This window comes from Mytilus edulis, chromosome 14 (assembly GCF_963676685.1).
Source record: "Mytilus edulis chromosome 14, xbMytEdul2.2, whole genome shotgun sequence".
NCBI classification, from domain to species: domain Eukaryota; kingdom Metazoa; phylum Mollusca; class Bivalvia; order Mytilida; family Mytilidae; genus Mytilus; species Mytilus edulis.
The window spans coordinates 9,356,736-9,380,365 of NC_092357.1; the positions used below are offsets into that span (position 1 = coordinate 9,356,736).

At 34.7% G+C, this 23,630-nt stretch overlaps 2 protein-coding genes across 2 annotated transcripts in view; one reads left to right on the top strand and one right to left on the bottom strand.

The window, feature by feature from the left end:
• LOC139503959 (acetylcholine receptor subunit alpha-1-A-like) overlaps positions 1 to 6,579 on the bottom strand; it is a 34,032-nt gene extending 27,453 nt beyond the window's left edge. The window contains exon 1 of the mRNA XM_071294004.1: positions 6,279 to 6,579. Coding sequence (XP_071150105.1) covers positions 6,279 to 6,579 — 301 coding nt within the window. The remainder of the gene's footprint in view (positions 1 to 6,278) is intronic.
• Positions 6,580 to 11,277: 4,698 nt separating this feature from the next.
• Positions 11,278 to 14,545, top strand: LOC139502418 (glyoxylate reductase/hydroxypyruvate reductase-like). Its single transcript, XM_071291870.1, has 3 exons — positions 11,278 to 11,593; positions 12,859 to 13,029; positions 13,930 to 14,545. Exons 1-3 carry the CDS (start codon positions 11,302 to 11,304, stop codon positions 14,526 to 14,528), a joined length of 1,062 nt encoding a protein of 353 aa, XP_071147971.1. The 5' UTR covers positions 11,278 to 11,301; the 3' UTR covers positions 14,529 to 14,545.
• The last annotated feature ends 9,085 nt before the right edge of the window (positions 14,546 to 23,630 follow it).

The window sequence follows — 23,630 nt, forward strand, 5'->3', positions numbered from 1 at the left end:
TGTACGATAATGACCATATTAACAGGTAATATCTGAGTGGCGTTTACCTCTATTATAGTTCAAAGGGTCTATTTCTAAAGACAATTTATTCCATGACTTAAGTCCGTACAAATCGATGATAGCATATTTTAACAGGTAATATCTATCGAATGGCGTCTTTCTCTTATATTGTTCAAAGGGTCCATTTCTAACGGCAATTTATTCAATGACTTTAGCTATTTAGTCTGTATGCTGATGGTCCATTTTAACAGGTAACTTCTATCGAATGGCGTCTACCTCTATTATTGTTTAAAGGGTCAATTTATAAAGACACTTTATTCCATGGCTTAACTCCGTATGAAGATGAACCATTTGAACAGGTAACATCTATAGGGGTAAATTCAGTAAATAAATATACGTCATTAGGGCCCGCCCATTTAGGGGAGAGCTATCTTTATAACACTGAAGTCATATGCTCTTCTGATTGGTAGATAATGTTGGTAATAAATATTTTTTGGCAGATGGATTAAAACTAGAGTGGGAAAAAAAATGCTGAATATACTAAAAACAAATTCTACAGTGTTGAAAAGTAATGGGGGGTCAGTATAGGAATTCAGTGCGCATCTACACTGTTTGTAAACAAGGCCATGTGAATGCCCAAAAATGCCGCATGACCGTATGTTTTTATTGTTGCAAAAGATAGGGCTACATTTGTACTTTCATGAATGTTATATGAAAGTTTCCAATTTCTAAAGGTAAATCAGGTATAAATTTAATTCCATGCACAGATTAGCATTAAAGTCAATGGGAGATTTTTTACTGAATTTACCCCTATAGAATGACGTCTACCTTAATATTTGTTCGAAGAGTTCATTTCGGTTGCTAGCTTGAGTCTGGTTATTTCTGTAGACAATTTATTCAACGGCTTTAAGTCCGTACTATGATGATCCATATCAACAGGTAACATCAACCGAATGGCGTCTTCCTCTGTTGTTGTTTGTAGGGTCCATTTCTAACGACAATTTATTCCATGACTTTAGCCTATACACAGAGGATGCGTCCGACGAACATCGTCTTATGTGTGGCGAAAAATTCGAATAGCTTCTCTTCAATCGAGAATCGTTATAAGTTAACGAAGACTTTAAACAATACAGTCGACCACAAGAAACATTATACAGACATCTTTTGAAACCATTGCGGAACACGGAGGACATTGCTATATAGATAACACACCCAGATGCACTGTTGCTAAGCGCCAGCCAGTGGAATCCAAGCCATACCATATGGACATACATTCTATCGTAGATGGATGGATCTATATCACCGAAAATGTTTAGTGAATGCAAAGGAAGCCAGGTAAAGATAAACATCAAAACTACTGCAACCAACATTTTTACTGTCTGAAATTTAAAAAATAAATAAATATATAATCATGATGATAACGTCTAAACAAGTGACAACTATACCACAGATCCATTCATTGGATCACCAGCGAAAGTGACTCATGGCTGAAAACAGATTTTCAAACGCAATTAGAAACCAACTGTCCAGAGAACAATTGAAGGGTTTCCATTCCAAAAGATATATTTTGATATATTCGGTTTAAAATGTCATTTACAGTGTCAAATGATAGCCCATTTTTGCTGAATCCAAAAATATATGGACTTTATTCGTTTTGTTTAAAATAAGGTCGATAGTTTGTTACTGCCTGTCAGACAAATGTCATCTCCCGTATTATTTGGCCCAAGACCACAAACGAATATAGTTCCTTTTAATTAGGGTGTATTTTCCTTATTTTTTTTTCCTTCCTCACTCATTTTTTATTTATTTATTTCTTTTTTGGGGGGGGGAATGAAAGAAGAAGGGTGAAATAAATTTTTGAATGTTGTATTTAAACTGATTTTGATATGGAATGAGTGATAAGCCAAGTGCAAAAAGGTAATATTTACAGTTTTCGGAACATCTCTTGACTTGTCAATAGTGGTATGGATGTGTATTGGCTAAATTTGTAAAAGTGATTGTTTCAATCCATCTTGTTGATGGTTTTGTGTTTGTTTTTGTTTACGGTTTTGTTTTTGTTTTTTCAGTTTTTGTTTTTTAGTTGTCAGTATGTTTTATTCAGTATCATCTAAGCTGTAAAGCATGACGTGAATGGGAGGCATTATTTCTTGTTTTTTGTAAATAGATAAAGGAAGATGTGGTGTGAGTGCCAATAAGACAACTCTCCATCCAAATAACAATTTATAAAAGTAAAAAGTAAAATCACAAAAATACTGAACTCAGAGGAAAATCAAATCGGAAAGTCCATTAACACATGGCAAAATCAAATGAAAAAACACATCAAAAACGAATTAACACGAACTGTCATATTCCTGATTTGGTACAGGAATTTTCAAATGTAGAAAACCATTATAGGTCAAGGTACGGCCTTCAACACGGAGTCTTGGCTCACACCGAACAACAAGCTGCAAAGGGTCTAATCTATATAAAAAAACGAGAAACGAGAAACACGTATAAATTACATAAACAAATTACATGTAAGCATGGTTTGTGCAGTTTGATCTACGATGTAAAGCGCCAAGTGAATGGGAGGCTTATTGTTATTTTTAGTTGTCTGCACTGGGCTGGTTTATAATTGCATGTTTGAGTTTGAGGGCATACGGTCAAGTGAACCAACCGTTAAGTACTTTTGGTGATTTTTTATTTATTTTGTACGTATTGATAGTAAAACGACAGCATGACTGACAGATACTAGTTCAGATTTAAACAAAGTTAACAATTATATGTCAAAATACAACCAGTATCAAGTAACAGTGACCATTTTTATATTTATGTAAGATGTCCATCTACATAGAATCTACACAGAATGCACGTAAAGCGGTAACAAATGAAACGTTCTTTAAAGTGTCCGTATTTAAGATTCAAATTTTCACATTTTCAAAACTAATGCATGATCTAGATGTAAAGAAAGAATTTGAAATCTTAATGCACACAATTCCGTCTGATTGAGAGAGTGTGGGTTCATAGTATAAAAAACAATGAGGGAAAACGGCAGAATGAAGAGTAAAAAATAAAGAAAAGAGAAAAATTGGCTCAATAATTAGAGAAGATTGTGGGTTTAAAATACACAGAATATATAATAATGGCCAAACTAGATAGAATAGCTAAAAAAAAATTACACCCCCCCCCCCCCCCTTTTATGTGAAACCTTCATCATAGGTTTACTGCTTTTTCCCTATTAAACTAAGTTTACTAACCTTCCTCTTAGATAAAGCTATCTTGTTACCCCCCTCCCCCCCCCCCCCCCCCCCACACACACACACTATGTGAAACCTTCATTATAGGTTCACTGTTTTCTTCCCTATTAAACTAAGTTACTAACCTTCCTCTTAGATTTAGCTATCTTGTTGTCGCGAACTGTATCTACTTCTCCTGGTATCTTATTATTCCAGATTATATAACCAATATGTACATAAGTAAAGGTCAATATTATTAGCGGTATTCCGTATTGTACGGACAAAATAATACTATTATATAAGTCTCTATTTGTGTTCGATGGCCAGTTCTCAAGACATAGTCCACGAATCCCTGGCTCAAACGGTAAATGGACAATTGTAGAAAAGACCGCTGTTGGTGTAGCACCAATTATCGCAATTAACCATAAAGTTAGAATGACTAATTTGACTTTTCTCTTCGCAAATGGTTTCTTCATTCTACGTGCTATGGCATGGTGCCGTTCAAAACTAACCGCCATCATGATGAATGACCTCTGGAGCACAATCCCAACTTGTGCAAAGCTGACTATCGGGCACATCATCGACCCGAACGGCCAATAACTGTACAGGATATTACTTATACATGTAAAAGGAATACACAACGTACCCATTAGAATGTCACTAATTGCAAAACTTGCCACGAAATAGTTATTAGCATTTATACGCTTTTTAGGCATAGTATAAATAGTATATAACAAAACCACATTACCATTGATGCTAACGATGATTATTATAGCATAAAGAACCAGCATGACGCTCTTAAATCCCATTGGTAAATCATAATTCTCGATAGAGGACAAATTTACAGTGATGAAAGAATAGTCGCTTTCATTTATCTCCATTTTTCGTCCGCCACTTCTGCGTCTTCAGTGTACCAGAAAAGTGTTTGTTCATCAAATAAACATTGTTTTCCAAGAAACTACGTAACATGCTATGTAGTTCTACCAAAGAAATTAGCGATTGTACATCTGTTCAATAGTAATCCATGATGTACATCACTAAGTGCGGGAATTGTCACATGATACGAGCTTTCTAACCTCCACATTCAAAAACTATCACATAATTCTCTTACTGTAAGATGTCTCAATCAATCTTTTAATTGTTTTTGGTTTTGCTCACTAAACGTAAAATTACAATACAGGCGAGACAAAATCCACAATCAAGGACAAAATGCCTTCCAAGTTCTCTGTATTTTCTCAAATGCGTGATATTTAATCTGACATTTTCAAAATGGTGTCTGCGCTTTAATACTGGAATTGAAAAGTGTTAATTTGTTTAGTTTTCTTGTGAAATGTATGAAATTATGTAAAAGGTGAAGAACCGGGATGACAGTTATTAAACAAACGGTGCTAATAAAAAAAAAACGGATGTCGCTAAGATACATTTGCAAAACACTTGATAAAGCGCAGATTATATCTTTGAAAAAGTCAGGTTAAATATCAGGCATTATAGAAAATACAACAGATATTGTGTCTTCTATTGTGGTTTTAATCTTGTCTCGAACTCAGTGTTTTTAATATATATAATATATTGTGGCATGTCTCTTGTTTTTTTTCATATTTCGAAATAAACAGCTAGCAGCCAACATCCTAAATACAAATATAAAACTAATTTACAAATAAGCAGATGTGGTATGTTTGCCACTGACACAACTTTCCACATCTTCACATGTAAAGGTTCAAATGATCTGGATGTAAGCAATAACGTAGGTCACCGTGTATGTATGAATGTAAAACTGCAGAACTCAAATATGTGATAAATAGATTATATCATGTTTTTCATAATGGCCCTGATATCATCCTTCGACCCATATCGGCCCTCGGCTTAAGCCTCGAGGCCGATATGGGAGTCTCGGGATGATACCAGGGCCAATATGGAAAATGGCATGTTATAATCTATACTTCATTGTTTATCAAATGTTGAATAATTGATGACGCTACGGTAGTTTTTTCATCCCCACCCCATGCAATGCCTTGGTCGTTTTTTCACAACTTTTCGGGATTTTCAGTTTTATTGGTCTTCTTCCTCGTTTGATATTGTTTAGAACATAGTCAAGTACCATGGGAAGATGTGAGAAATAAACTAGTAGTGATAATTAATTCTAAACGTGAATTAAAAACAGCCTATGACAAATTACAAAATTACGTCATAAAACGTAGATCTGACATATTTTACAAAAAACAGTTCATCAAGAGTCACTGACAAGGCTTGTGTCGTTATGTAAGCAGTTACCTTATAGTGCGGGCAGACAAAACCTAATAATAAACGTGTGAAAAAGATAATAACATTTCGTCTCACACCGAATACCTATCCTAATACCATAGATAACTATTGATCTCTGGACCCACTCACGAATGCAATATACGTTTCAGAAAACTGTCTTTGAGTTTAATAATCAACAAAATGCTCAGTCCTGTTACATGACATTTCAGCCTAACGATACCTGTTACATATCATTTCAGTATAACAATACCTGTTACTTGACATTTAAGTATAACAATACCTGTCACATGAAATTTCAGTTTAACGATACCTGTCACTTGACATTTCAGTATAACAATATTACCTGTCAATTGAAATTTCAGTATAACAATACCTGTCACATGACATTTCAGTATACCAATACCTGCTACATGAGATTTCAAATTAACGATACCTAGCTGTCACTTGACATTTCAGTATAACATTACCTGTCACTTGTAAATAAGAACAATGTCTATTTATTCACACATGTCTTTAATGTCGAACAATGACCACGGTCATCTGTATTGAAACATAAAACATTATTAGCAATAATAGGCACAGTTCAGACCATAGTTATAAGTAGCCAATGTACATAGGCAATTATAACCCTCTATCTCCCCTTAAGTTTTTGGTTCGTAATGTTCCATTAAAGGTGGCAAATACTTGTACACTGTAATATGCCTAGGAGACAGCGAACTGAAATCACAAATAACAATTAAAAAAGGTTTCATTTAGTCTTAAACAAAACACAGGACTGGTGTTGACAATACTTTTACCTACCCCATTCAACATACCAGAAAACAAATGACCATGGAGGAGTGTTGGTGGTCGGCTGTGTTCCTTGGTTCTCAAGTGGCGTTTCTGTGAATTCCAAACGACGGCGCTCAGGATGTGTGTTATCAACTCTAGGACTTTTGAATGAAGAAAGTCCTGTCTTGGGCGTTTCCAGAATATGAAGTTTTTGCTCGATAGGCAAATATTGTGAATCGGTGAATTCTGGTGTAGAGCTGTCCTTGGAGTCTGAAGTTGTCTGACCAAGTGGATAATTCTTTTCACGAGTAGAATCTTTAGGGGTTTCCATTAATGTATCAGAAGTCGGTTGTAGTACGTGTTTGGTGTTGAATGATGACGGGACAGGTACATTCTTATAACAAAGGACCGTGGTCATAAATAAGAACAATGTCTATTTATTCACAGTGACACATGTCTTTAATGTCGAACAATGACCACGGTCATCTGTAATGAAACATAAAACATTATTAGCAATAATAGGCACAGTTCAGTCCATAGTTATAAGTAGCAAATGTACATAGGCAATTATAACCCTCTAACTTGACATTTCAGTATAACAATATCTGTCACATGACATTTTAGTATAACAATATCTGTCACATGACATTTTAGTATAACAATATCTGTCACATGACATTTCAGTATAACAATACCTGTCACATGACATTTCAGTATAACAATACCTGTCATTTGACATTTCAGTATAACAATACCTGTCACATGACATTTCAGTATAACAATACCTGTCACATGACATTTCAGTATAACAATACCTGTCATTTGACATTTCAGTATAACAATACCTGTCACATGACATTTCAGTATAACAATACCTGTCACATGACATTTCAGTATAACAATACCTGTCACATGACATTTCAGTATAACAATACCTGTCATTTGACATTTCAGTATAACAATACCTGTCATTTGACATTTCAGTTTAACGATACTTGTCACATGAAATTTTAGAATAACGATACCTGTCACTTCGAATTTCAGTATACCAATACCTGTCACTTGACATTTCAGTTTAACAATACCTGTCACTTCACATTTCAGTATACCAATACCTGCTAATACCTGTCACTTCACATTTGAGTATAACAATTCCTGTTACATAACATTTCAGCATAGCAATACCTGTCACATGACATTTCAGTGTAACAATACCTGTCACATTATATTTCAGTTTTACAATACCTGTCACATGACATTTCAGTATAACAATACCTGTCACATGACATTTCAGTAAAACAATACCTGTAACATGACATTTCAGTTTAACGATACCTGTCACTTGACATTTCAGTATAACAATACCTTTCACATTACTTTTCAGTATAACAATACCTGTAACATGACATTTCAGTTTAACGATACTTGTCAATTGACATTTCAGTATAACAATACCTGTCACTTGACATTTAAGTATAACGATACCTGTCACTTGACATTTCAGAATAACAATACCTGTCACTTGACATTTCAGTATAACAATACCTGTCACTTGACATTTCAGTATAACAATACCTGTCACATGACATTTCAGTATAACAATACCTGCCACATTACATTTCAGTATAACAATACCTGTCACTTGACATTTAAGTATAACAATGCCTGCCACATTACATTTCAGTATAACGATACCTGTCACATGACATTTCAGTATAACAATACCTGTCACATTACATTTCAGTATAACAATACCTATCACATTATATTTCAGTATAACAATACCTGTCACTTGACATTTCAGTATAACAATACCTGTCACTTGACATTTCAGTATAACAATACCTGTCACATTACATTTCAGTATAACAATACCTGTCACATGATATTTCAGTATAACAATACCTGTCATATTACATTTCAGTATAACGATACCTGTCACTTGACATTTCAGTATAACAATACCTGTCACATGACATTTCAGTATAACAATACCTGTCACATTACATTTCAGTATAACAATACCTGTAACTTGAAATTTCAGTATAACAATACCTGTCACATGACATTTCAGTATAACAATACCTGTCACTTGACATTTCAGTATAACAATACCTGTCACATGACATTTCAGTATAACGATACCTGTCACATTACATTTCAGTATAAAAATACCTGTCACATTACATTTCAGTATAAAAATACCTGTCACATTACATTTCAGTATAACAATTCCTGTCACATGACATTTCAGTATAACAATACCTGTCACATGACATTTCAGTAAAACAATACCTGTCACATGACATTTCAGTATAACAATACCTAGTAATAAAATAAAATTAACGGTACCAATTTTCTTGCACCAGATGCGCATTTCGACAATACATGTCTCTTCAGTGATGCTCGTGGCCAAAATATTTGAAATCCAAAGCTTATATAAAAGATGAAGAGCTATAATCCAAAAGGTCCAAAAAGTATAGCCAAATCCGTGAAAGGAATCAGAGCTTTGCATGAGGGAATTACATTCCTTAATTTATAATAATTTCTATCATTTTGTAACAGTAAATTTTAATAACACAAAAAATCCGTATTTTCATGCCAGTACCGAAGTACTGGCTACTGGGGTGTTGATACCCTCGGGGACTAATTGTACACCAGAAGAGGCATCGACCCAGTGGTAGTAATAAAATTAACGGTACCAATTTTCTTGCACCAGGTAAATGACATTTCAGTATAACAAAAACCTGGTTAATGACATTTCAGTATAACAATACCTGTCACATGACATTTCAATATAACAATACCTGTCACTTGACATTTCAGAATAACAATACCTGTCACATGACATTTTAGTATAACAATACCTGTCACATTACATTTCAGTATAACAATACCTGTCACATGACATTTCAGTAAAACAATACCTGTCACATGACATTTTAGTATAACAATACCTGTCACATTACATTTCAGTATAACAATACCTGTCACATGACATTTCAGTAAAACAATACCTGTCACATTACATTTCAGTATAACAAAAACCTGGTTAATGACATTTCAGTACAACAATACCTGTCACTTGACATTTTAGTATAACAATACCTGTCACATGACATTATAGTAAAACAATACCTGTCACTTGACATTTCAGTATAAAAATTCCTGACACGTGTCTTCTCAGTATAACAATAGTTCAGGCACAAGATATTTCAGTAAACAATTCCTGTCACATCGAAAAACCAATTGTTGCTACCAGAATTTTCACATGTACCTTTTCTGATATATAGTCTTATTAGTTTTCTCGTTAGAATTGTTGAACATTGTCATTTCGGGGCGTTTTGAAGCTTACTATGCGGTATGGGCTTTGCTCATTGTTAAAGGCCGTAAGGCGACTTATATTTGTTAATTTCTGTGTCATTTGGTCTCTTCTGGAGAGTTGTCTCATGGGCAATCATACCACATCTTCTTTTTCATATTAGATTAATAGTTTCAAGTTGATGCGAACACAGCTTGTTATTCAATTTACCGTAACAAACAAAATAAACCTATTTTGGACGGACGGACGGCAGCACAGGCCAGAAAACATTATGCCCACTACTGTAGGCGGGACAGAGAAATCCTAGTCACAAATGAAAGAATGACAAAAGAATGACTAATTCTATTTGAGACTGATATTCAGACGATCCACAATAACAACTATTCCAATTTCAATGATTCAATAACAAAATATATGATAAGGACATCAACTGTCAAAGCTAGGCATTCAATATTTTTATAGACGAAAAATGAAAAAAGCGTTTCGTTTCGCTTCGCCATGTGTTTTTTTTTTTTTTTTTTTTTTTTTTTTTTTCGTTCTGTTTTTAAACAGAAAGTCACCTCTGACGCACACTTTGACTAGGGAGCTCTAATGTTCGGTGATTTTATATGCTGATCTAGGTTGTTTAACGTATTCGTTTTTATTTCTGTAGTTATTCGATTCACTTCGGTGTTGACATGTATATTAATTATATGGTTATTTTTATAAATTTACTGTTTGCAAAAGTATGAATTATTCTAAATACTAAGGAAATATATATATATATATATTTTTATCCCAGACAGATAAACTAAGCCGTATTTGGCACACTTTTTTGGAATTTTGGGTCATCAAAACTCTTTATCTTGTTTTGGGGCCAGTTGAAGCATGCCTCCGGGTGTGGGATTTTCTCGTTGTATTGAAGACTCATTGGTGGCTTCGGCTGTTTTCTGCTTTTTGGTAAGGTTGTTGTCGCTTTGACACATTCCCCATTTCCGATTAACATTTTAATGAGTATTTATAAATATTTGATTGATTGTATATCTGACCTATATTAATTGTACACATTTCACATTATCGACACTAGTAATTATACCGTTTCGTACGGTTAAGTTCAACGAACAACAAATGCATTATAAATATGATAATATTTCTGAAATACCATCCAATAACGTAAGCATTGCCTTAATTAAGAAATATTCGAAACACTGTGTATTTTGTGGAAGATCATATCCAACCAAGAAGAAAACTTATATATGGAAGTATTTGAAATCACTAATTAAATTGTCAGCTAGTTATTTAGATTGTACGTTTGATTTTGAGATTTACAAAAAGTTTCTTTTATACGATTTAAAAATGATACGAGAAAATGCACACAAAAAAGTCTGATGCACGAATAACTGATCAGCTTCTGAGCACCTATAGGTTGTCCGTCTTTTAGTAAGGGAAAGGATTGCCGATTGATGTCTTATCAACAAATTTTCAAGGCGGTGCCGGTATCTGATCATAGATTTGATGATATCAAAATGTAAAGGAAATCTCCCAAGTTCTAAAAGAGTGGCAAGGTTTGTTGCTCTTTTCCCCACACCTAGTAGTGATTTACAAAATTTCATAATAAATGTTTTCTGTAAACATGGTAAATAAATACACTGCTGGTAATTTACGTGGTTTTTTTTCCCGTATTTTCCTGCTTTGAACCTCAACGTAAAATGAAACAATTCATTTAGAGTTATTTCCCCTTGTATACAAACCATGATAACACTGTTGATAAGACACCAATCGGCAGTTAAAATTACTCGTGTGTCAACGACTTATTTGACTTATCAGGCAAAGACTATGGCTACTGACGCTCGTCCAAAGGTATTTGTCACTAGGAGAGTGCCTGCACGAGGGATTGACCTACTTAAAGATAAGTTTGTGGTGTCCCAATGGGATAGAGAAGACCGGATTCCACCAGAGGAGCTACTCAGAGGTGTCAAAGGGGTAGACGCTTTGTTCTGTTTGTTGACAGATAAAATTGATAAAGATGTTTTAGATGCGGCAGGTATGTGTGAATTTATTAGTAAAGAATCTAAAAAAATATAGCTCGGCATTCTGGTAAACTGACACGAAAACAATATTCTGTAAAAATAACGAATTTTCGCAAACACAATATATTGCCGGTATAATATTTATCTTGAATACGTCAACATCATGAACATGGTAAATGTTTGATAAAGTTCTTCCTTGCGTAGACCGTCGTATTCAGATCGGAAGATCAATTATTAAAGATGATCTCTTCCGTAACAATCAGTCAAATGGAGACTATTTCCCAAAACGAGTAACAATATAATTTCATAGTTCTAAAAATTAAAAAAAGTGTTTTGCTGAGTCTTTTTATCCAAAATGTAATGTAGCCTTGAAAGTTGTCATAAGCTTTTAACTTCTCAGTTTCTTGTTGTGTATTATTTGGATGCTTTCCATGCTTTTGAAAATCCGCCTTTGGTCTTATATATATTGGTCTTTATATATAAAGTTTCTTTATCTTTTAATTTAATTAATAAACATTTCCAGACAGTTCTTTCTCAAATTGTTCGTCAACATTTTTCTATAATTATTGAGTGTTAAGGTATAACAAGCGTTAGCCTTGAAAAGGCTATTCGACTCTTATCTGATGAAAACGGAAAGTGCTCTCGCTTTGTAGATTAATTCATTTACTAGAATAGCCACGTGCATCAATCAGCAAATTTTACTACACACGTGAGGTCACACAGTGGCGGATCCAGGGGGGGGGGGGGGGGGGGGGGTTCCGGGGGTGCGCACCCCCCCTTTATTTTTGCCGATCAATGCATTTGTATCGGGACATATGTTTTGCACCCCCCTGCACCCCCCCCCCCCCTTTGCCCTGGGTTAGCACCCCCCCCTTTCGAAAATTCCTGCATCCGCCCCTGTCACACGCTATGAATTATTATCGTTTAACGTTGTTTTTTTTTGTTTACTCCAGAAGATTCGACTATTTATAGATAAAGGTTACCTGTGTAAAATCTAATTGCTAAAATAGAGAGGACAAATCCGATACTCTACGGGATTGAAGGACATTTACTTGGTTTGGATTGTCCTAACCAATCAATAAACTTTGATTATTCACGTCTCGTAATATCTTCCAATCAGGAAGCAAGACTGAAAAATTCACGCACTATCTGTCCATCGTTCAATTCTTAATCTCGACTAGGAGTCGAGAACAAAAGATAAAAATAACAAATTCAGGTACAAACGAGATTCTCTGATTTTTTTGTGAAAATAGCCAATAATATATATTGTTCATTTCAGGTCCTCAATTAAAGACAATTTGTACGATGTCGGTGGGATACGAACATATTGATATATCAGAATGTAAAAAAAGAAACATTCCGGTCGGCTTTACTCCGGATGTGTTGACCAATGCGACAGCTGAACTGACCATGTCTTTGCTTTTAGCAACCTCAAGGAGATTAAAAGAAGGTAAGATATAAAAAAAAGAAGATGTGGTATGGTTGCCACTGAGACAACTCTCTACAAGAGACTAAATGACACAAAATTAACAACTATAGGTCACCTGTTAATGTTAATGTCACCTGTCATTTGGTGTTTCTAGAACGGCCTTCAACAAAGAACAAAGCCCATACCACATAGTCAACTATAAAAGGCCCCAAAATGAAAAATGTAAAACAATTCAAACAAGAAAAGATGTTCGTATGTTTAGGGCCTATTTTGCATGTTAAGGGTATATTTTAACAGAAAAGAAGGAGGACATGGGACATCCATCCATGACACACAAAAAAAATCGGTACATGCACTACAAGAACCAAACCGGTTTTCAGTTTAACACAGAAAACTCTATATAATATATACGGCTTACGAGATCATTTTTCGTTTCCGATTGTTAGTTTTCACTTTTTGGACGGTTTTTTGTCTATTTTGTTTGTTTGATAGATATGGGACCATTCACGTGTTGATACTTGATATTTTAGTCAATGTACTTTATTAACCCTTGCATAAATTTGGATTTAGTCTGGAAGTAAAATAAGAATGTGCATTGTACCAACACCGTTTCTTCGTGTACAGCCTTACTTTTAAACTAATGTTATACATAAATATGACAGAATATAGGTTTGTTTAAGTACCACAGGCACTTGTCTCAGATTTTTCCCCCTATATATCTTAATGTTATATTAAGGTATATAGGAAAAAAAATCTGAGACAAGTGCCTGTGTTATAAAGTACTATGTAAGTGAAATTCTTGGATCAACAATTTAACCTGTATCAACTATGTAGAATATATAATCACACCGATCCTTCTGCAACATCATCAGTAGTCTACAATTAAAACACACCGATTTCGTCACTAATCTATCTTTACAGCAATGACAGCCGTAGAGGATGGTAGTTGGGGCACTTGGAATCCTATATGGATGCTAGGACATGGCTTAGATGGCGCAACTGTTGGCATTGTTGGACTAGGTCGAATCGGATTGGCTGTAGCAAAATGTCTCCTGCCATTTGGTGTTTCTAGAATTGTTTATAGTGGAAACAGTCAGTCGAAGAATGAGCAGGAGGTTAATGCTGAATTTGTTTCTTTTGACTATTTGCTGGAACATTCTGATTTCATTTTGGGATGCTGCTCTTTAACAGCAAATAACATGGGACTATTTAATGCGGAAGCTTTCAATAAAATGAAAACTTCAGCGATATTTGTCAACACTAGTCGTGGAGGGTTAGTGAATCAAGATGATCTTTACAACGCTTTAAAAAGTGGTAAGATAGCCGGTGCTGGACTTGACGTGACAAATCCGGAACCATTACCGACAGACAGTCCTTTATTAACATTAAGTAATTGTTTGGTTCTACCTCATATTGGTAGTGCGACAGAAAAGGCAAGGAGTGCAATGTCAGAATTAACAGCTAGAAATATCATAGCTGTATTCGATAATAAAGAAATGCCTAGTAGGTTAAACATTTAATAAACAAGGATTTTGTATGTGAAACTAGTAGTGTCTCATTGGCAGTCATCCTATATCGTCTTCTTTTAAATTGATTGTTGCTCGCCATGCAGTATTGTATCATCTTGTATGGATCGATACAATAGGCTGTCCTTGTACTTGTGGTGTATGTATTTGCTACTTTTATGATGTTTTTTTTTCTGGTATCTGTTGGAGAGTTGTCACATCTTCTAACTTTAGTTTCCTTATATTTCTTATTTACAGGTCGTAGCCTTGTGAGAGAGCATTATATTTCTCTAGATTTCGTATGTTGGATAGTTGCCTCATTGTCAAATAGATCACACTTCCCTAGTATTAAATATAAATTTACGCTTTGTTTGACTTACATAGTCTTACTACAACATTATACAAAGGTTAACAGGATCATTTACAAGCAAGGATCCGTGTTAAAGACCGTACATTGACTTATAATGGTTTACTTTTATAAATTGTGACTTGGATGGAGAGTTGTCTCATTGGCAGTCATACCACATCTTCTTATATCTATATACATACTGGGAATTCACTGACAAACTACTTTAAGAAATGTAAACTCAGAGGCCTGTTATGGTGACCAAAATAAATGAAACTTGTCGTTGAAGTCAAACACAGCATAAATTCATCGCAATCTAGAACTTTACAATGCATCTTACATGGAGGTTACACGTCTAGTTGTTTTGAACAAAACTGACATTTTTTAGTGTTAATTAAATTAGTGTGAAGGCAAAGAGTTGTTGCTAGTTGCTACGGTTTTTACAGAGAGCCTGTCACTCTCTATACTCATTGGCAGATCCAATTTTTCTATAAGGGATGATCCACTGACTGACCTAAAGGGGCGTGCTCCAGTCATGCTTCGGTGATTCCCTCAAAAAGGGGGGGCTGGACCCTCAGCCCACTGGAACCACCTATGATAATTTACGACTACAAGAATCATCAGACAACAAGTCCCCATTCTGCCCGGACGTGGGTGCTTTCTTATACATCCCGCAAAACCAAACCGAAGCCCCATTCTAGTGACGGCTTTATTGCCGGTCGGCAAAATTATATTTTAAATATGGAATCGTTGCATCGTCTTAAAGTCTCTCATACAGACTGGGTTCGTCTGACCTCGAAGTCATTTCATAGATAAGTGTTCAACTTATCTTATGTATGTTGTTTGATGTATTTATATACTTGTGTGAAACATCTAGATACATCGTGTGGTGTATCTATATACGTGTGCGAAGCATCTAGACGGTTGTGTGATGTATCTAGATATTTGTGTGAAGTATTTATATGGTTGTGTGATGTATCTTAGACAAGGTAAATGTGTGAATCTTCTTGATACGTGTGTGAAGCATGTAAATGGTTGTGTGATGTATCTAGATATGTGTGTGGTGTATCTAGATACTGGTGTGAAGCATCTAGATGGTTGTGTGATGTATCTAGATACTGTTGTGAAGCATCAAAATGGTTGTGTGATGTATCTAGATACTGGTGTGAAGCATCTAGATGGTTGTGTGGTGTATCTAGATAATTATGTGAATCTTCTTGATACGTGTGTGAAGCATGTAAATTGTTGTACGATGTATCTAGATACTTGTTCGAAGCATCTAGATGGTTATATGATGTATCCAGATATGTGTGTGATGTATCTAGATACTTGTGCGAAGCATCTAATGTATGGTTTTGCGGTGTATCTAATGAGGGCCCTCATGGGGTTTTTGATTATGTGATTACTTGGCCGTTTTTTTAATGATTATTTGATTATTAAGCCAAATATTTCATGATTATTTGATTACCTAGGACTGTATTTTTAGTTTATGATTATTTGATTACTAAAGATAAGCAAATATTTAATGATTATGTGATTATATTGGCAAAAAAATGGTGATTATGTGATTACTAGGACCCCCCCATGAGGGGCCTCTCTAATTACTTGTACGAAGCATCTAGATACTTGTGTGAAGCATCTAGATGGTTGTTTGGTGTATCTAGTTACTTGTGTGAAGCATGATGTATATTGATACTTGAGTAAAGCATTTAGATGGTTGTGCGGTGTATCTAGATACTTGTGTAAAGCATTTAGATAGTTGTGTGGTTTATCTAGATACTTGTATAAAGCATCTAGATGGTTATGCAATGAATCTAGATACTTGTTCGAAGCATCTAGATATTCGTGTAAAAGAAGAAGATAAAATTGAGAATGGAAATGGGGAATGTGCCAAAGAGACAACAACCCGACCATAGAAAAAAAAAAAAAAAAAAAAAACCAACAGCAGAAGGTTACCAACAGGTCTTCAATGTAGCGAAAAATTCCCGCACCCGGAGGCGTCCTTAAGCTTTGGGTGTAAACTTTTTTAAATGAATTATTTCCATAAAACAATACATACAATATATGAGATAAAAAAAATTATGAAATCTGATTTTAAATGATTTGGCGATAGCTACATAAATATGCATCACATATGGAGAGAGGAGAGAGGTAGAAAAGGCAAGAGTCGGGAGATATTGTAAAAGACTATGTACAAATTGACCTCTAGTTGACCAAATATGAAGTTGTAAATCATTGTCAATATATTATATCTTATTGGATACGTATGTCAGGATAAACGAATATTAAAGTAAACAAACACTAAGTATGGTAATACCAGTACATTGTTTTCAACTTTCTATGCAAAACAAGCTGAATAATATGAAAAATAAATTAGAAAAGGTCAAGACCGTCTGTGACAATCGTCAACAATTTACTGCTGACTTTTAGTCATAATTTATATCGGTCATGACATTATTTAAATGATTCATTTAATTTTAAATTTCAAGTTTATAAATAAAATCTGAAGTCGTTGGAATATTGGAAAATGACCGGCGTATTTCTTTTTCGCTTGAATTTATCACATATCCTCTTTCATTTAAAATTCAAGATGATATCAAGGAATTGTGGTCAAAGAAATGATAGTGGTGGTTACAGAACGTACCCCCGTTTTTTGGCTGCCTATAAACTAAAAAACATCATGTATCAATTTTTAGCATCAGATCGTCGAATCTTTTTTACGCGTCACTCCGCTCAGCGGTATTATATTCAATCATCGGAATTTTCACCCCTTTCCAAAATATCTAGTTTGCTCATAAACGCGACGAGAGAAACTTGAAAATACTGATATTATTTTCTGATTTGGGCATTTTTACTTTTTACTTGTCTAAAATATTTTTTTTTAAATTTCTAATTTCATGTCTTGTGATAGATTAATAAAAAAGGGTGTTTTCAAATAAATATATCTCTAAAACGGGTGTTGCTAAACGGCGGAAACGGAAAACGGAACGGAAACGGAAACGGAAAGAAACTTTTTTATAGACCGAATTTAAGGGGGAAATAAAGAACTATAAAAATCAATAGATCTTGTCTTGCTTTTAATTTTTGCTATTAAAAGTTTTATCTATTTACCATATATGTCAATATAACAGGCGAACATGCAAGTGAGAAAATTCGTCAAATAAGGTCGATAACTCCTGTAAGAAGTCATTTGACTGTTTTTACGTGAATGGACATTAGGCATAGCTCATCATTCTAATAAAATTGAGAATGAAAACGGGGATTATGTCAAAGAGGCAACAACCCTACCAAAGAGCAGACAACATCCGAAGGCCACCAATGAGTCTTCAACGCAGCGAGAAAATCCCGCACCCGAAAGTGGTATCAGCTGGCCCCTAAATAAAATTGTGTGCTAGTTCAGTGAAAATGGGCATCACACTAAACTCCAGAAAATATAAATGAGATAAATTAAAAAAATATATAAAGACAGTCTGAAGACTAACAAAGGCCAATAGTTCCTGACTTGGGACAGGCTAGGGAATGTAGAATAAAGAAACATATATGAAGCATACACACAGTAAAACTCTTTTTAAAAGAAGTCCGAGTCCGATGTTAGTTTATACATGTTTTTTACATCAGGTTTTCGTTATTCATAGCGCCTCTTAATAGACAGCACTTGCATTGTATCCCTATGTTTTAATTTAACCCATGTCGGCTAACTTGTCTGACAGGCAGGGTTATCCAACACAGTTTTTAAATTAGATACACCAATAGTAATTGTTGCAAAGTTTAACCAAAACTATCAGGCGACTCCCTTAAAGACATATGTTCAATAACATTTGGCCCAGTAGTTTCAGAGACTGAGAAATTTTGTAAAAGTTAACCTTTAAAGACGAAACGAGACGACGAACGCCAAGCGACGAGAAAGCTCACTTAGTAGTGTCAGGTCAGATAAAAAAGAACTCTCGCAAAGTATACCACTAAAGACTAAAGCAGGTCTTAGAACCAACAGAAAACGACCATGACAGAGCAAAAACATTGAATGAACATTTCACTATAATTGTATCAATATAGAAGACATCAACTAAATATGTACCACTAAATAAACCGTTACATCCAAAATGGAAAGACATAATAAATTAAATATGGGCGAGAACACAATTAGAATATGGATTTAATACATAAAAAGTATGAGGGACAGAAGAAATAGGCCATAGAATGTAAAAAAAATAGACCTAAAAAATATGAAATGAATTAGCAGCTATCATATTATTATTCACCAATTTTTCCACAATCATCAATGCCAGCTTGATATCCGATGAATGGACAACAGGAGACATTTGTGCATTTCCGCAAATTAAGTATCTCAAACATGCATTTTCTGCAAGATGCTGCAGCATATATATAGTATAGACCAACGTAATTGTGTTACCGTCTATAGCTTATTATAATATCATCAATGCTTTACGTCTTAGATGCATGGTTCTTTTATTAGTTGTTATTGGCTTTGAAATATCTGTCAGTTAACTGCGAGTACTCTCAAATCTGTACCGTCTAGTGTCTTATTGTTATTGTGATGTACAAGTACCCGACCACGTCCACTTGTATTTGTGTCCATCTGAGGAGTTACGCCTATTTGTATAGTAAATTCGTTCTTAAGTTGTAATGTTATACCACTGTCCCAGGTTAGGGGGAAGGTATGGATCCTGCTAACATGTTTAACCCAACCACATTCTGTATGCATGGGCCTGTCCCAAGTCAGTAGCCTGTAATTCAGTGGTTCGAGTGTCGTTTGTTCTACATTTGTATGTTACATATTTATATTTACTTCATTTTTTTGTACATAAATAAGGCCGTTAGTTTTCTCGTTTGAATTGTTTTACATTGTCATTTCTTTCGGGGCCTTTAACTGCTGACTATGCAAAATTGAATTTTCAGAGAAGACTTCAGCGGCATAATATTTGAAGCAGCGTAGACAATTTGATTTTTCCATTTAGGCCACTTTTTGCATATCAATTCGTATTTATTGATTTGAATTCTATGAGATATAATGTTTTTTCTATGGAAATACCTGAATACCAAACAGCAAACTTCAGTATTGCAAGGAGTTACTATACAAATCCTTGAGTATTGCAAAAGAGCGAGAAAGGCTTTGTGTAGTGAGAGATTTTGTCATTTTTTTTTCATAAAATTAAAGTATGTACAATTTTCTATTCTAGTTCCCTGGTTTCCATATTGGATTTTGTCCATACACCATTGTCCTATTAGGTTTCTTTCACGTTTTCTTTCCATTATACAAGAAAAGATACAACGAAAATCACCAATGCAGAATCATCTGACAACAAGATACACCACAACACTCATCTTGATTCACGGTAATGAAGAAAGAAAACAGAATAAAATAATGCAGAGGATTTCCCCAAAAGTTTATTACTTGACAACCTATTTATAGAATCGAGGCCAATGTCAATCTGTTTAGGCCTATATAGATTTTTTTTGTGTTGTTGGGTTGCTATCTTCTTGAAATTGATCAAACCTTTTTTTAAAGAAACGTCGAACAGACTTTCCTGAATCGCATGAACGACGTACACATGACTTTAATATCAAATATTTCAAAAACATAGTCTCATCATCTCCTCGTAATTATTTTAATACTTTATGCTTTATAATCTTTTATTTTAAATTCATTCCTTTGGGTTACTTGTGAACATGTGTAATACTATATAAAACATATGCCTATGTAGATAAAAAAAAAAAAAAAACAATAATAAAATTCTGTTTCCGTTTTCCGTTTCCGTTCCGTTTTCCGTGTTCGCCGTTTAACACCCCTCTAAAACTGCATAACCGGTTTGTTATTTTAAACTATGATTAATCTGTGAATATTTATAATGTACAACAGTCGTTATATTCCGCCGATCTCCGTCTAAAAGGTCTCCGATTGCTCAAGCCCTCGATAGGATTTAGGCCGCTAGAGGGCGTAGAACTATTCGAGTTAATCGAAAACCTACTACAACCGTTTTTATATCATTCGACTACCACACGATTTGCATGTAAAACAAAAAGTGCAATACACTTTACATGTTAATCAAAATCTAATCCTCAGAAAATGATATTTTACAAATCAGTGCTAATTTTTCTTGTCACGGCAGCTTCTCGAATAAGCACTTTTTAGCTCACCTGGTCCGAAGTGCCAAGTGAGCTTTTCTCATCACTTTGCGTCCGTCGTCGTCGTCGTCTGTTAATTTTTACAAAAATCTTCTCCTCTGAAACTACTTTGTCAAATTTAACCAAACTTGGCCACAATCATCATTGGGGCATCTAGTTTAAAAAAAGTGTCCGGTGACCCGGCCAACCAACCAAGATGGCCGCCATGGCTAAAAATAGAACATAAGGGTAAAATGTAGATTTTGGCTTATATATCTCTGAAACCAAAGCATTTATAGCAAATCTGACAGGAGTAAAATTGTTTATCAGATCAAGATCTATCTGCCCTGAAATTTTCAGTCAGATGAATTGGACAACCCGTTGTTGGGTTGTTTCCCCTGAATTGGTAATTTTAAGGAAATTTTGCTGTTTTGGGTTATTATCTTGAATATTATTATAGATAGAGATAAACTGTTAACAGCAATAATGTTCAGCAAAGTAAAATTTACAAATAAGTCAACATGACCGAAATGGTCAGTTGATCCCTTTAGGAGTTATTGCCCTTTATAGTCAATTTTTAACCATTTTTCGTAAATCTTAGTAATCTTTTACAAAAATCTTCTCCTCTGAAACTACTGGGCCAAATTAATCCAAACTTGGCCACAATCATCTTTGGGGTATCTAGTTTACAAAATGTGTCCGGTGACCCGGCCATCGAACCACGATGACCGCCACGGCTATAAATAGAACATAGGGGTAAAATGTAGTTTTTGGCTTATAACTCAAAAACCAAAGCATTTAGAGCAAATCTGACTGTGGTTAAATTGTTTATCAGGTCAATATCTATCTGCCCTAAAATTGTCAGATGAAATGGACAACCCGTTGTTAGGTTGCTGCCCCAGAATTTTTGTTGTTGTTATTATCATGAATATTATTATAGATGGAGATAAACTGTAAACAGCAATAATGTACAGCAAAGTAAGACCCTAAAAATAAGTCAACATGACCAAAATGGTCAATTGACCCCTAAGGATTTATTGTCCTTTATAGTCAATTTTTAACAATTTTCATAAAATTTGTTTATTTTTACTAACATTTTCCACTGAAACTACAGAGCCAAGTTCATTATAGATAGAGATAATTGTAAGCAGCAAGAATGTTCAGTACAAACACATCACCATCACCAACACACAATTTTGTCATGAATCCATCTGCGTCCTTTGTTTAATATTCATATAGACCAAGGTGAGCGACACAGGCTCTTTAAAACCTCTAGTTTTTTTTATTACAAACATTGTTTGATGCTGTTGGCACCAAATAAGATTAATAACTTTGTGAAGTTCAAACCGCGCAGTGCTAACCACCGCAGTTAGGTGTTTTGCTTCATTTGTGATGTATAGATACGAAGTTTGATTTTTTTATTTTTTTTTTAGCGTGGTTCGGTTTTTTAGATTGATAAATATTCCATAGGCATTCGGCAATCCTCGGTAGAATCCGCTACTCTCCTTCTGATGAGGGTACGGAATCGGCCGAGTTGAGACGAATGATTCCATAGGCAGGTTATCCACCAGTCGTCGCTCACTTCCGGTATTTTCGGAACCTAAGTTCTTTGCACTTTTCGCAACATGACGACCTGTTGCTTTCAATTATTTACATGATTCCCGTTCTAACAAAACTGTTACATTATAGTAAGTTTAATATCGTGTTTTTAGTGTACAGAAGAAGGCAGGAAAAAATACATGCCATTCTTTGCATGCTTAACAAAAATATTGCACGCAAAGTAATGACAACTTACTGACCAATTCAAAAGGACTGATACGCACCCACCTTAACATGCTAAATGTTTGACCTTATCTATTTTACTGGCTGTGAAATGCAACAGCTGTTTATTTTGTCAAATACAAGATGTCATTTTTATGCCCCATTTATGGACATTATGTTTTCTGGTATGTGTGTCCGCTCGTTTGTTCGTCCGTGCGTCCGTACGTCCGTCCCGCTTCAGGTTAAAGTTTTTGATCGAGGTAGTTTTTGTTGAAGTTGAAGTCCAATCAACTTGAAACTTAGTAAACATGTTACCCATATGATATTTTTAATTTCAATGCCGAGTTTATCCCATTTTCACGGTTCATTGGACATAGAAAATGATAGTGCGGATGGGGCATCCGTGTACTTCGGGCATATTCTTGTTTCGTTATTTTAAAACATAAATTTCGCTAGTTTTTCGAAACTGGGTCGCAACTAAACGTAGTTTCAGAACCGTAGTTGCAGACTTGTGTTGTAAAAAAATATACAACCATCATCTTTATCCTATGTCTGTATTATACACAAAATAAAATTTAAAAAATGCATTGTGCTAAACAAGTTTACAATGTAAAACATACTTCATGTTATATATACGAAAATAAGATAATAATAAATGTTTCATTCACATTCACAAGCAGTCCCCTATTAATAAATGTTGATTTATATTCACGTATGTATTAAAAGTAAGTTTTATCAAACATTGACCTGGCCTGTTTCCAGGATACACCTGTGAGCTTAGCTTTTTGGTGCAAGCTTCGTATTTTTTTATATTTTAGAATTTGTCACATTATAAATAAAGGATGATGTACGTGAGACAACTACCCATTCGTCTCAACTCGGCCGAT